This window comes from Saccopteryx bilineata, chromosome 5, assembly GCF_036850765.1.
Source record: "Saccopteryx bilineata isolate mSacBil1 chromosome 5, mSacBil1_pri_phased_curated, whole genome shotgun sequence".
In the NCBI taxonomy this organism is placed as follows: domain Eukaryota; kingdom Metazoa; phylum Chordata; class Mammalia; order Chiroptera; family Emballonuridae; genus Saccopteryx; species Saccopteryx bilineata.
The window spans coordinates 61,464,856-61,480,859 of NC_089494.1; the positions used below are offsets into that span (position 1 = coordinate 61,464,856).

At 37.4% G+C, this 16,004-nt stretch overlaps 1 protein-coding gene across 5 annotated transcripts in view; it reads left to right on the forward strand.

Moving 5' to 3' along the window:
* CHN1 (chimerin 1) overlaps positions 1-16,004 on the forward strand; it is a 227,390-nt gene that overhangs the window by 160,845 nt on the left and 50,541 nt on the right. Inside the window, exon 2 of one of the 5 annotated variants that reach the window (XM_066281007.1) lies at positions 13,002-13,115. The exons of the other annotated variants lie outside the window; for them this stretch is intronic. Coding sequence (XP_066137104.1) covers positions 13,002-13,115 — 114 coding nt within the window. The remainder of the gene's footprint in view (positions 1-13,001; positions 13,116-16,004) is intronic. 5 annotated transcript variants of the gene reach the window in all.

The window sequence follows — 16,004 nt, forward strand, 5'->3', positions numbered from 1 at the left end:
AAATTTTAAGCTATAAGATACTTAAAGAATGGCAATATAAGAAAATGGCCATTTTCTTTGCATTATTGTAAATCTATCCTGGTAATATTTTTAGGGCAGGAGGCTAGAATCATTCAGAAGGGCATTCACCTTTAAGTGTGAAGAATTCAGTGAGGTTCATGAATGTATTATGGATTGGTGTGCTCATTCTTTCAAGATTTAGGAACTACTTGGTGTTAGGTGATAAGACCGATATGCTAATAATGACAGCAGTATCACTACCACCGCCTATCTTTGAGGGCTTTGAGAGCTCTCTGCATGCTAGGTATTGAAAATATAAGCTTTATATACATTTCACACTTTCTATTCACATTATCTCATTCATCCTCTCAACCACCCTTTGAGGTAGGTACTATCATTATTCCAATTTACAGATAAGAAAACTGAGGCTTTTTAAAAAACCTATAGCTAGTAAGTGGCGCTGATATTCTTTTACGGATAGTCTTTACTCAAGTGCCTAGCTTTTAACCACTTACCTGTCGATAACACAATTTCAGTTAATAATTTTTTAATTGTTTTAACTCTTTATGGAAGGATTGATTAAGCAGATTGAGGAGGCAGGTTTGTAAAAAGCAGATCCCTATCTGCATTGTTTCTGATTAAAAAAATTTTTTTTTACATAAGGTGGCCTGCACACCACCTTGTGGCTTGGGCGATTTGAAGGTACTTCTATATTCGAAGAAGAGAGAGAGAGAGAGATCTAGGTTGGAGAGCTGTGGAAGTCACCTGTTACAGTCTCAGAAGGACCATGCGAGGAGAAACCTTTGTTAGGAAATGTGACTATTAGGAATAAAATAGGATGGAAAAACCCATTACCCATCTAACATCCCAAATATAATTAATTCATTAAATATATATTGGTTTAATATCTGGTCCTTGTGAAAATAGCATGAGCCCTATTCTCTGACACTTGCCACAATTTCACTAATGCCTAGAACATGGTAGATAACTAAATAAAATATTTATTGAATGAAAACTATTTAGGAGAGCCTTGAATTGTATATACAGGTGTCCCCCCCCCCAACTTACTATGATTCAACTGACCTTATGATCATATCAACCTTATGATGTTATGAAAGTGATACCGATTTAACCATTTTGTTTTTCTCTCTCAGTACAGTATTCAATAAATTACATGATATAGTCAACACTCTCTTACAAAATAAGCTTTGTGTTGTATTATTTTGCCCAACTTTAGGCTAATGTAAATGTTCCCAGCACATGTAAGGCTAACTAAGCTGTGATGTTCAGTAGGTTATGTATACTAAATGCATTTCAACTTACAATATTTTCAGTTTACAGTGGGTTTTTCAGGACTTACCCCCATTGTAAGTCAAGGCGCATCTGTATATATGATACTTTGACCATTTCTGTATTTTCTTTTCATGAATTTATACTTTCTCAGGCCACATGTCTAGAACTCAAAGTCTTTGTTTTATACTAGATTACTTTAAAGATGAAATGTATCCTAATTAGATAATTACGCCTGCATTGCCATTCTGGAATCTCTATTATAAATGTAAGACGTAGTTCATTGTTTACCCTCGAGATTGGAATGGCTTCCCACTTTGTAAATTATGTATGTCTGTCTGGTGAATTTTAATGGAAAGCTTAATTACCTATTTCTAAGGATAGCTTAATTACTTGCTCAAGAGACAACTCTCTCAATTCATTGGTTTGGAGGGTAGTTTTGTTGGTTTGCTTTTAAGGAAAAGGAAAAGCCAGTGCAAAAAACAAAAATAAAAAAGGCATGCAGCATAATGATGGGAATGCAGCATAATCAAATGTCAAAATAACCTGTTAAAATTAAAAAAAATTAAAGGAAAAAAAAAAAGGCATGCAGCTCAGTGACTCTCCTGAAAGCCCGGGTGGGCGCATGCAGCTCACACCCTCTCCTGAAAGCCCCGGTAGGCACGTGCATGCAGCTCACACCCTCTCCTGAAAGCCCCGGTAGGCACGTGCATGCAGCTCACACCCTCTCCTGAAAGCCCTGGTAGGCACATGCATGCAGCCACACCCTCTCCTGAAAGCCCTGGTAGGTGCATGCAGCTCACACCCTCTCCTGAAAGCCCTGGTAGGCACATGCATGCAGCTCACACCCTCTCCTGAAAGCCCTGGTAGGCGCATGCATGCAGCTCACACCCTCTTCTGAAAGCCCTGGTAGGCACATGCATGCAGCTCACACCCTCTCCTGAAAGCCCTGGTAGGCACATGCATGCAGCTCACACCCTCTCCTGAAAGCCCTGGTAGGCACATGCATGCAGCTCACACCCTCTTCTGAAAGCCCTGGTAGGCACATGCATGCAGCTCACACCCTCTCCTGAAAGCCCTGGTAGGCACATGCATGCAGCTCACACCCTCTCCTGAAAGCCCTGGTAGGCACATGCATGCAGCTCACACCCTCTCCTGAAAGCCCTGGTAGGCACATGCATGCAGCTCACACCCTCTCCTGAAAGCCCTGGTAGGCACATGCATGCACCTCACACCCTCTCCTGAAAGCCCTGGTAGACCGTTGACAAAAGATCTGCATGTATCTAAGTATAAGCAACATATCATTTTACGCATCATCAAAATAACGGAAAAGACTTTTTAAAATGCCAGAAATTAATTACTAAGGCCAATTTTACTTCTCTGTATGTTGTAAGCCATTTCTCAGACGTAGAACTGAATTGGGGGTGGTTGTTTCCAGCTGTAAATGTTTCTGCCTGCCGATGGATCTGGGTCTTTGTGGCCCTGGTTCTCATGTAAAGCAAGAGTCAGTGTTGGCATATGTTGAGTGATCATATACCAAGATCCCAAGAGAGCAGAGGAGTGGACAGAGGTGAGGGTGGGAAGTAGGGAGGCCTGAGTTTCCACCATGTCTCCTCTGTTGGCAGTCTGTCCGGCCCTGAGCAAATGCTTTAACATCACTGAATCTTTTTCTCCTGCTCTTTTTTTTTAAGTGAGAGGAGGGGAGACAGTGAGGCAGACTCCTGCATGTACCCCAACTGGGATCCACCCAACAACCCCAAGTCTGGGGCTGATGCTCTAGTACCAAGCTATTTTTAGCACCTGAGGCTAAACAGATTAACAGAGCTATCCTCAGCACCCAGTACCATGCATAAACCAATCAAGCCACTGACTGGGAAGGGGAGAGGGAGGGGAGGAAAAGTAGATGGTCACTTCCCCTATGTGCCCTGGCTGGGAATCGACCCCAGGACGTTCGTACACCAGGCCGACACTCTATCCACTGAGCCACTGGCCAGGGCCTGAATATTCTTTCTAAAAAACAGGAATGAGGGAATAAAATGACAGCTTTGTAGAATCTAAAATTCTCCATAAATGCTACTGATTTGGGGACAGTGTAAGAGTTAGACCTGTAATTTTTAACTAAATGGGAAGAAAAATACCGTAAGGTTCTGGTGAAGTAGGGCTACATAGGATTATTAAAGCAGTCACCTCATAGATTACTTCTTGCTGTACAATGTGGTGATAAAATCAGTCCTATTACTGGAAGGACTCAAGGCCTCTCTCAGTCACCCCACCCTGCTCTCTGGAATCTAGATTGTGCATTTCCTGCAGCTCTGCAGGGACATGCTAAATGTAAATAGATAAACATGACATCTTCCTAGAGCATCAATTTTATGCAGGAGTAATCAATTGAATATGTTTTTGTGTTAAACATTTTTGTATGGGTACATCATGGGGAGCTTAAGGAGCCACCCTGGGTCCCTGTACACCCTGTTCACTGTTCGTTGCTCTTGGGGACATTTTGGTGGAAAGGGTAGCAAAACAGTAACCTAAGCTGTCCAGAGAGCCTTAAATAACATTTGACTTCATCAACTTAAAATCTTCAGTTGCTCTTTAAATTATCTCCCATTAACCTCTCCTGTGTGGAGGAAGAAAACAGTAGGGTGAATCCCTCTCAATATATTAAAATGTCACAGAAAGATGTTGAATTATCCTTTAATCTTTTCTTTCTCCTCAAAGGAAGTTGATTGCAGTTTGACTTTCTGTGTCTTATTTTCTAATGATCTGATTATTTGTGGGCCTGGTCCAGATGTCTCCAACCTCTCTTAAGATGTTGAGTTCTATACGGGACACGTATAATATATGAATCTAATTATCTCTTCTGTGAAGGAAAGCATTCAAGTTAGGGGTTATTAAATGTTTTCTCTTAATTTCATTAGGATCCTTTGAACTAACAGAAATTTCATGAAATGCAATACTATGGACAAGTTATGAAAACTTTATTTTAGAAAATGCCCAGATGCAGTGGTTTTTAATTTTTAAATTTTATTTAGAAAATTAACAGGGTGACATTGATCAATAAGAGTACATAGGTTTCAGGTAAACATTTCTATAGCATTTGAACTGTTATGTTGTATACCCATCACCCAAAGTCAAATCATTTTCTGTCACCTTATATTTGTCCCTTTTTACACCCTTTCCTCCCCTCTGCCCTTTCCCTTATATCCCCTTCCCCCTGGTAACCTCTTTATTTGTCCATGAGTCTCAGTTTTATATCCCACCTATGTGTGAAATCATGCAGTTCTTAGCTTTTTCTGATTTACTTATTTCACTCAGTGTGATGTTCTCAAGGTTCATCCATGTTGTTGTAAATGGCAATTTGTCATCATTTCTTATGGCTGAGTGGATTTCCATTGTATATATATACCACATCTTCTTTATTCAATTCTCTATTGAAGAACACTTTAGTTGTTTCCATGTCTTGGCAACTGTGAATAATGCTGCAATGAACATGGGGTGCATGTGTCTTTACGTACCATTTTCGAGTTTTTAGGGTAGATATCCAGTAGAGGGGTTGCTGGGTCATATGATAGTTTTAGTCTTAGGTTTTTGAGGAACCACCATAGGTTTTTGAGGAACCACCATACTTTCTTCATAATGGCTGTACTAATTTGCATTCCCACCAGCAGTGAATGATGGTTCCTTTTTCTCCACAGCCTCTCCAACACTTGTTATTACCTGTCTTGTTGATAATAGCTAATCTAACAGATGTGAGGTGGTATCTCATTGTAGTTTTGATTTACATTTCTTGAATAGCTAGTGAAGATGAGCGACTTTTCATATATGTGTTGACCATTTGTATATCCTCTTGGAAGAAGTGTCTTCTCCCCATTTTTAATTGGATTGTTTGCTTGTTTGTTGCTGAGCTTTGTGAGTTCTTTGTATATTTTGGGTATTAACCTCTTATCAGAACTGTTGTTTGAAAATATCTCCCATTTAGTTGGCAGCCTGTTTGTTTTGTTGTCAGTTTCTTTTGCTGTGCAGACGCTTTTTAGTTTGGTATAGTATAATTCTTTATTTTTGCCTTTACTTACCTTGCCTTTGGGGTCAAATCATAAATTGTTCTCTGTGACCAAGGTTCATGAGCTTAGTACCTATGTTTTCTTCTATGTAATTTATAGTTTCAGGTCTTATATTTAGGTCTTTTATCCATTTTGAATTAATTTTGTGCAGGGGGACAAATTGTACTCTAGTTTCATTCTTTTTCATGTGACTTTCCAATTTTCCCAGTACCATTTACTGAAGAGGTTTTTTTTTCTCCATTCTATGTTGTTGGCTCCGTTGTCAAAGATGATTTATTGATATATATGTGGTTTTATTTCTGGGCTTTTGATTCTGTTCCATTGGTCTTTATTTCTTTTTTTCTGCCAATACCATGCTGTTTTGATTATTGTGGCTCTATAATATAATTTGAAGTCAGTTTATGTGATACCTCCAGCTTTATTTTTTTTCAGTGTTGCTTTGGCTATTTGGGGTTTTTTTATGATTCCATACAAACCTGGTCATTTTTTGTTCTGTTTCTTTAAAAAAGGACATTGGGATTTTGATGAGGATTGCATTAAATTTGTATATTGCTTTGAGTAATATGGACATTTTAACTATGTTGGTTCTTCCAATTTATGAACATGGAATATTTTTATTTTATTTTTGTCTTTTTCAATTTCTTTCAATAATGTTTGTAGTTTTTCAGTATATAGGTCCTTCACATCCTTTGTTAATTTTATTCCTAGGTATTTTATTATTTTGTTGTAATTGTAAAAGGAATTATTTTTTTGAGTTCATTTTCCAAAGTTTCATCATTGGCGTAGAGAAAAGCAATAGACTTTTGTATATTGGTTTAGTATCCTGTGATTTTACTGTATTGGTTTATTGTTTCTAATAGTTTTTGGTGGAGTCTTTGGAATTTTCTGTATACGGAATCATGTCATCTCCAAAAAGTGATACTTTTACTTCTTTTTTCATGATATGGATGCCTTTTATTTCCTTCTCTTGCCTGATCACTCTGGCTAAAACTTCCAGAACTATGTTGAATAAGAGTGGAGATAGTGGGCAACCTTGTCTTGTTCCTGATTTTTGAGGAAACTCCTTCAGTTTTTCACCATTTAGTATGATATTATCTGATGGTTTGTTATATATGGCCTTTATTATGTTGAGGTACTTTCCTTTTACTCAACATTTCTTCTTCTACTTTTATTGAGCGTTTTAAACATAAAGGGATGTTGTATGTTATTGAATGCCTTTTCTGTATCTATTGATAGGATCATGTAATTTTTGTTTTCTTATTTGTTCATGCAGTGTATTACATTGATAGATTTCCATATGTTGAACCTGGAATGAACTTGTGTTCCTGGAATGAACCCCACTTGATCAAGGTGTATTATTTTTTTAATGTGTTGTATTTGATTTGGCTAGTATATTGTTTAGGATTTTTGCATCTGTATTCATTCAAGATGTTGGTCTGTAGTTTTCTTTTTTGTGTTGTTCTTACAAGGTTTTGTATGAGGGTTATGTTGGCCTTGTAAAATATGTTGGGAAATATTATTGCTTCTTCTATATTTTGGAAGTCTTTGAGAAGGATAGGTACCATATCTTCTTTGAATGTTTGGTAGAATTCACTAGTGTACCCATATTGTGTTGCACTTTGGTTTTGGAGAGCTTTTTGATAGTTGTTCCTATTTCCTCCCTGCTTACAGGTCTACTTAGGTTTTCCATTTCCTCTAGGTTGTTGAATTTGTTGGCATATAATCTTTTATAATATTCTACTGTGATCCTTTGTATATCCATATATCTTTGGTAATTTCTCCTCTTTCATTCTGGATTTTGTTTATATGTGTTCCTTTTTTTTCTGTAGTGAGTCTGTCCAGAGGTTTGTCAATTTTATTGATCTTTTTGAAGAACGAGCTTTTTGTTGCATTAATTTTTCTATAGTTTTTTCCTTCTATTTCACTTAGTTCTGCTCTAATTTTTACAATTTCCTTTCTTCAGCCAACTTTGGGTTGCCATTGTTCTTCTTTTTCTAGTTACTTAAGATGTGATGTTAGGTTGTTTACTTGGGATCTCTCGTTTTTTGATATGTTTGTATTGATATAAACTTCCCTCTTATTATTGCTTTTGCAGCATCCCAGAAATTTTGATATGTCGTGTTGTCATTTTTATTGGCCTGTGTATATCTTTTGATCTTTTATTTCTTCTTAACCCAGTCATTTTTTAGAAGTATGTTGTTTAATTTCCACATTTTTGTGGGTTTCTTTACTTCCGTTTTGCAGTTGAATTCTAATTTCAAAGCCTTATGGTCAGAAAATATGCTTGCTATAATTTCAGCCTTCCTGAATTTGTTGATGTTAGGTTTTTGGCCCAACATATGGTCTATTCATGCACACTGAAGAAGAATGTATAATCTAACATTTTGGGCTGAAATGTCCTGTAAATGTCTCGTATGCTCATTTGGTCCAGTGTGTCGTTTAAGGCCAATATTTCTGTATTGATTTTCTGTTTGGATGATCTATCCAAAGCTGTCAGTATGTTGAACTCTCCAAGTATGAGTGTTTTTGTCTGCTTCTATTTTTTATATCAGTTAGTACAGGAGTCGGGAAACTTTTTGGCTGAGAGAGCCATGAACGTCACATATTTTAAAATGTAATTCTGTGAGAGCCATACAACGACCCGTGTACGTTATGCATTATCCAATAAAAATTTGGTGTTGTCCCAGAGGACAACCATGAACATGAGCGGTAGGAAATGAATAGATTGTAATACATGAGAATGTTTTATATTTTTAACATTATTATTTTTTAATTAAAGATTTGTCTGCGAGCCAGATGCAGCCATCAAAAGAGCCACATCTGGCTTGTGAGCCATAGGTTCATGACCCTGAGTTAGTAAATGTCTTATATGTTTTGGTGCTCCTTGTTTTGGTGCATATATATTAAGAAGTGTCATGTCTTCTTGATACAGTGTCCCCATTATCATTATGAAATGTCCATCTTTGTCTTTGATTACCTTTATTGTCTTGAAGTCAGCATTGTCAGTTATGAGTCTGGCTACACCTTCTTTTCTTTGGATATTATTTGCTTGGAGAATTGTTTTCCAACCTTTCACTTTGAATCTACCTTTGTTCTTGCAGCTTAAATGTGTCTCTTGAAGGCAGCATGTGATTGGGTTTTGCTTTTTGACCAATCTGCTACTCTGTGCCTCTTTATTGGTGAGTTCAATCCATTTACATTTAGGGTAATTATTGACATTTGAGGATTTCTTATAGCCATTTTATGTTTTGTTTCCAGGTAGCTCAGTGTCTAGTTTGGTTCTTCCCTTTTTTGTTTCTGTCAGTTGTTTTTGTTTGGTAGTATTCCATACTCCTTTCCTCTGTTTCTTTTTGTAAGCTGTGTATTTCAGTAGTGGCCTTTTTGTGGTTGGTTATCATTTGATTATTAAGAGAAAAAATGTTCATATGTCCAAGAGTCCTTTGTCTTATGAGTGCTCCTACACTCTATTCTCCTTTGCTACTGCAGATCTTTATCTTCTCCCCTTTTATGTTATTGTTGTCACAAATTACGCATGTTTTTATTATGACCTTGTTGGAGCTTTTACTTGTAGTTTTGATTTGGTTTGTTCTTTGTGTCTGGTCACATAACCTCCTTGAGTATTTCCTGCAATGGGGGTTTTCTGGTGATAAATTTCCTCAGCTTCTGTATGTATGTAAATGTTTTTATTTCTCATATTTGAAGGATAACTTTTATGGATATAGTATTCTTGGCTGATAATTCCTCTCTTTCAGTACTTTGAATGTTTGGATCCACTCTCTTCTGGCTTGTAGAGTTTCTGTTGAGATGTCTGATGATAACCTGATGGGCTTTCATTTATGTGTCCTCTTTTTCCCTAGCTGCCTTGAGAGTCCTTTCTTTGTCATTATTGACAATTTTATTATGATGTGCCTTGGAGTAGGTCTGTTTGGATTTAGGTAACTCGGTGTTCTGTTTGATTTTTGATTCAAGGCTCTAACTCTTTTCATAGTCTTGAGAAATTCTCATCAATATTTGTTTGAATAGGCTCTCCATTCCCTTCTTTGCCTTTTTCCCCCTGATATACTCATTATTCTTATATTGCTCTTTCTAGTGGAGTCAGACAATTCTTGTAGAGCTCTCTCATTTTTTTAAATTCATGGGTCTCTCTCCTCTTCTCTCAGTGGTATTTCTAATTGCCTGTCTTCAGTGTCACTGATTCTTTCCTCTATCTGGCTTGTTTTATTAGCTAAACCTCTTACCTCATTCTTCAACTCATTTATTGAGTTCATCTCTGTTTTTAAAGTTTCAGTCTCTTTGGTGAAGTATTCGTTTTGTTCATTAATTTGTTTTCTGAGCTCATTAAGTTGCCTATTGGTGTTTTCTCCCACCTCGGTGAGTGTTTTCAGACCTTCAATTTTGAATTCTCTATCATTTAACTCCAAGGTTCCTATGTGGTTGACATTTTTTTCTGGATATTTCTCATTTCCTTTTTGAACGATGCCTCTGTCTTGTGTAGCCATGGTATTTGATTTCTTCTACCATGATGGCATTTGAAAGTGGTATTGTTAAGAACTCTAACAAAAAATTAGCTGAAATAATAAAAAAATAAACTAAAAATACAATAAAAAATATATTTAAAAATTATGATAAAAATAAAAAGCACAGGAAAAATATTGAAAACAAACAAAAATAAAAAAACACCCACAAAAAAATAAGAATAAAAAATATAAATCTAAATTTAAATTCAAAAGAGCAAAAAATAGAAGAAAAAAACAGAAAAATAAATTTTGGTTTTGAGAGGTTTCTTCCAGTAGGTGTTGCTGCATTACACGTTCTAGCTCTGTGAAGTTCCTGGTGTATCCTGCTCTGAGATGTTGCTGTCCCAATGATGTAGGTGGGGCTGCTGTCACATTGGTGGGTGGGGTGTGTTGTGAGGGCTTTATGGCCTCGACTTTACATCTTCAGCTTTCCAGCTTTAAGTCTCTAGCAATGGCGATCTCAGGCTCCAGGCGCTCCTCCCCTCGTCTCAACAGACCTGGGGACCAGACATTTAGCACCTCTGTTCTTCAGGGTAGAGAGGGGCTCTGGAGAGCTAGTTGTGGGGTTTGTCTCTGCCACTCTAGGTACCGCACGGTGAGAGTGTTAGGATCTGGGAGGTTGGGGGTAGCTGCACTTTAGCTTTCTCTGTCTGCTGAGTGCAGGCTACAGGCAGACTGGGCAACGCTGGTTTTGACCTCACGCTCTGGCCCCTTTGGTTTATCTCCCCTTCTGCCATTCTATCTCACTGCTCCTCCTGGCAGGAGACCCAGTTACTCTGAGTTTTCCTCTCAGTACCTTTTAGATAACATCCAAAAGCCTGAGCTTCCCTCTCCCCCGTGTTCCAGCATAGAAAAAATAAAATAAACCTAGTCACTCCAGGTTTGTCTGTCCACCACAAATGCGTTTTATCTACCACCTCCCTTTTCACCCTGTCCCACCTTTAGTCCATTCAGTGCACAGGTATTTTGGGTGTGCCTGTGAGCCCAGCTGGGGTTCCTTCACTTCATTATAGTTGTCTCGTTAGTTGAAATTTCAAGGGAAGAGATCAGGAGTATCTCTCATGATGCCATTACTCTGACGTCATTGGTTTTATTCTTTTAACCAAGTTTTTATTGAACCTTATTTGTACAAGCTACTGTGATAGATTCAAGGTTTATATTAAGATGTATAAGACCCAGTTCTGTACAAACAGCTATACAAGTTAACTGTGATAAGAGGTAGAGTGTAATATGTCTCATAATTAATGAACAAGTAAAGAGCTGGAGGTTCACAGATGGGCAAGATCACATCTAATTGGTGCAAACCATCTAAGGCTTTATAAAGGTGGGGTGTTTGGGGCTTAGAGGGCTGCACTGTCTACTGCATGTGCTCTGTGCTAAACTTGAGATTTAGACATCTTAGTTACTATTACTTATCTTACCATCCAGTGTTACTCATTGCTTGCTCTGTCTTACCATCTATTGCTGCTCTTCAAAATTGAAAGGAAAAAAACTACAGAAACCACCTTGAATAGATGAGAGAGAAGGAAATAGTTTCCCTCAGACTCCAGGTTCCTCTCATTTGGGTGGATAAAGCTTGGTGTTCAAGAGCTCAACTCTTACCCACAGCCTACTAGCTGTGCAGTTTTGGGAAGTTAACTCTGTAGGCCTCAGTTCTTTCAACTATAAAATGAGGATAAAATATATACCTCATAGGCATGTTATGTGTAAAATGTCTAACTGGGTGTCTGGAACCTAAGTACTTAAATAATAACCATAATTAATAGGTGCTATAACTCTAGCTAAGTAAGGCTATATGTACATATGTGTATATATATGGTATACATATAGATATAGAGATACAGATATATATATGTAGATGAATGATATACATTTGTCTGAAACATCAGAACATTAATATTGGTTCTGAATTTTAGAGCTAGCAGTTCTTATGACTTGAGAGCTCTTTAGCAAAATTAATACAGAAATGCAGTTGTAGTTATTGAACGAATAATAGTGGCCAAACCGTCAGCTATTTGAGAGTAGCTAAGAACATTTTTACTTAAGCTGTTTCCTGTCTCTTTACTATCCTAGGTAGCTGCCCAAATTATGTAGTATTTCTTGGTTAGGTAGAAAAAGTATTCAGGAACGACAGTATGACTCTGCGGAGCTTACAGTAGACTTTGCCTCTCAATGACAAAATGTACACTTTTACCCAGCCACAATTATTCTGGATGAGTCTACCATTAATATATATATGTATACATACATATATATATATATTGACAGAGACATGAGAGAATGTCAGAGTGAGGGACAGATAGGGACAGACAGAAAGTGAGAGAGAGATGAGAAGTATCAATTCTTTGTTGTGACACCTTAGTTGTTCATTGATTGCTTTCTCATATGTGCCTTGACTGGGGGGCTGCAGCAGAACAAGTGATGCCTTACTCAAGCCAGCGACCTTGGGCTTCAAGCCAGCGACTTTTGGGCTCGAGCCAATGACCATGGGGTCATGTCTGTGATCCCACGCCCAAACTATCAATCCGCACTCAAGCCGGCAACCTTGAGGTTTCAAACGTAGGTCCTCTTGTGTCCCAGTCTGATGCTCTGGATAGACCTGCACCACTTCCTGGTCAGGCTACCATTAATATTTTTATGCTTTGGTTGAATTTTAGCTACAGCTGAAATACTGAGGATGATCTATAATAAAGATCCTGGATCATAAATACTCAGAAAACATAAGAAAGCTACCTGCTTTATATGAGTAATTGTTTTCTTTAAGTTAGTCATGTAAATATTACGGAGGAAAAAAATTACTGTTAAATTTATCTTTGGAATTTGTTTTTAATCTGGTGCCTAGTGAGAACCAATTATCTTAACTTTAGGTTGTGCATTACTGAAGAATTGGTTGGCCTTTATATTTTTAGTCATCACATGACCATCTAGCTCTAAGCTGAAGAATAATTTAGGTTAGGCCAGGAAATTTTTCAATTGTATTTTCTCTTGAAATGGAAACAATTTTTGTCTCATATTAATCACATGAGTATAAATTTATGAAAATGAAATATCTGTAGGTGTAAATATTAATTTCTTTTAGTTACTTAGAAATGTTTTTATTAATATTTTTTTCTTTTTCTTATATGGGAAGCAGGGAAGCAGAGAGACAGACTTGCACCTGCACCCCAACAGGGATCCACCTGGCAAGCACCCTATGGGGCAATGCTCTGCCTGTCTGGGGCCGTTACTCCATTGCTCGACAACCAAGGTATTTTAGTGCCTGAGGTGAGGCCATGGAGCCATCCTCAGCAACCGGGGCCAGCTTGCTCCAACCGAGTCATGGCTGTGGGAGAAAGAGAGATAGAGATAGAGAGAAGGGAGAGAGGGAAGGGTAGAGAAGCAGATGGTCACTTCTCCTGTGTGCCCTGACCAGGTATCAAACGGGGACATCCACATGCCAGGCCGACACACTACCACTGAGCCAACTGGCCAAGGCCAGTTTTTACAATTTTTAATTTATTATGTTGACATGGTTTCAAGTATCCCACTCAAGATAACACCCTCTACACAACGCATTGTGCCCCCCCCCCGTTCCCCATAGAAATGTTTTTAAAAGAATAAACCATTTTAAAAGAAGGGACTACAGACTTAGGCAAATAATAAATTGGGGGATGTTGAGAAAATTAGCCATCCAATATGTCAGTATTTAGCACGGTTTAAGGACCACTTCATGTCCTAATTAAATGAAACTCTTCATTGGGCACGTACTCCCTACAGATTATGAAATCTTAGATTAATTGTTTGCATTAAGCACATGGACTGAATTAAATATAGTTTTAGATTCTTTAAATATAGTGTAATATTAGAATCATAATGGGTTAAACTTAATTACTATTGTATGAGGAAACAGATGGGAGACATTTAGGGAACCAACATGAGAAACAAGCTTCTTATTGCCCCACAGTAAAAAGTATAGGTATTGTTTTTTTGTTTGTTTTTTTTTAAATGAGACGAGGGGAGATAGTGAGGCAGACTTCCGCATATGCCCCAACCGGGATCCACCTGGCAACCCGACTGGTGATGCTTAAATCAACCAAGTTATCTTTAGCACCTGAGGCCAATGCTTGAACCAATCAAGGCACTGGCTGCTAGAGGGGAAGAGAAAGAGAGAAGATGGAGAGGGAGGGGAAGAGAAGCAGATGGTCGTTTCTCATGTGCTCCCTGACTGGGGATTGAACCCAGGATGTCTACATGCAGGACCGACACTCTGTCCACTAAGCCAGCCGGCCAGGGCCGAGTATTGCTTTTAAATGGAGGTGGATTTGAGTCTATTATCCAGCCCTCACCCTTTCTTATTTTAAAAAATTATCTCCAAAAAAACATTTTTAATGATTTAGTGTTCATTTTTAAATTTATTTTTAATTATAGTTTACATACAATATTAGTTTAGATAGACAATAGTGATTCAGCTTTTATATACCTTGTGATCACAATAAATCTATTACCCATCTGTCACCATACATATTATTGACAATATTCTCTACGCTGTACATCACATTCCCATAGCTTATTTTATAACTGTAAGTTTGTACTTCTTAATCCCTTTCCCTTTTTCTGACCAGCTTCCCACCACCCTCTCCTTTGGCAACCATCAGTTTCTTCTGTGTATCGGTGAGATTGTTTTTGTTTCATTTTGTTTCTTTATTTGTTTTGTTTTTTAGAGTTCACATGTAAATGAAATCATATGGTGTTTTTCTTGTCTGACTTATTTCACTTAATATAATACTCTCTAGATTTATCCATGTTGTTGCAAATGGCACAATTTCATTCTTTACAACTAAGCAATATTTCATCATACATATACATACACACACACCAAATCTTCTTTACCCATTATCCATTTATTAGTGGACACCTAGGTGCTCCACATCTTGGCTATTGTAAGCAATTTTGCAATGAACATAGGGGTGCATATGTCTTTTCAAATTATTGTTTTTATTTTCTTCAGGTAGCTTTCCAGAAGTAGAAGTGCTGGGTTGTACAGTAGTTCTATTTTTAATTTTTTGAGAAATCTTCATACTGTTTTTTATAGTGGTTGCACTAGTTTACAATCCCACCAACAGTGCATAAGGGTTGCCTTTTCTCCAAATCCTTACCAACACGTACTTGTTGTCTTTTGATAATAGCTAGCCATTCTGACATGTGTGAGATGTTATCCCACTGAGGTTTTGATTTTCATTTTCCTGTTGATTGGTAATCTTTTCATGTGTCTGTTGGCCATCTATTTGTCTTTAAAGAAATGTCTATTTAGGTCTTCTTCCCATTTTTTAATTTGATTGATTTTTTTGATGTTGAGTTATATGGATTTTAAATATATTTTGGATATTAACCCCTTATCGGAGATACCATTTGTAAATAACCTCTCCCACTCAGTAGGCTGCCTTTTCATATTGTTGATGGTTTCTTTCACTGTGCAAAAGCTTTTTAGTCTGATGTAGTATCATTTATTTTTGCTTTTGTTGCCTGGCCCAAGGAGACATATTCAAAAATATCCTGTAAGACCAGTGTCAAAGAGTTTACTGCCTATGTTTTTTCTAGTTTTATGGTTTCAGGTCTTACATTTAAGTAAGATTTAATCCATTTTGAGTTTATTTCTGTATATAGTGTAAGAAACTGGTCTTATTTCTCTCTTTTTTTTTCTTGCATATATCTGTCCAGTTTTCCCAATACCATTTATTGAAGAGACTATCTTTTCCCCATTGCATATTCTTGCCTCCTTTGTCATAATTGACCATATAAGCCTTGGTTTAATTCTAGGCTCTCTATTCTGTTTCGTTGACCTGTGTGTCTGTTTTTGTGCCAGTATCATGTTGTTTTGATTAGCTTTATAGTATAGCTTGCAATCAGGGAACACGGTATCTCTAATTTTGTTCTTCTTTATCAAGATTGTTTTGGCTAGTCAGGGCCTTTTGTGGTTCCATATTAATTTTAGAATTATTTGTTCTAGTTCTGTGAAAAATGTCATTGGTAGTTTGATAGAGATTGCATTGAATCTATAGATTGCTTTAAGCAGTATGGACATTTAAACAATATTAATTCTTTCAATCCATGAGCATCCCAGCACCCCTTTTCTACATCAGCAAACATCCAAGGGTCC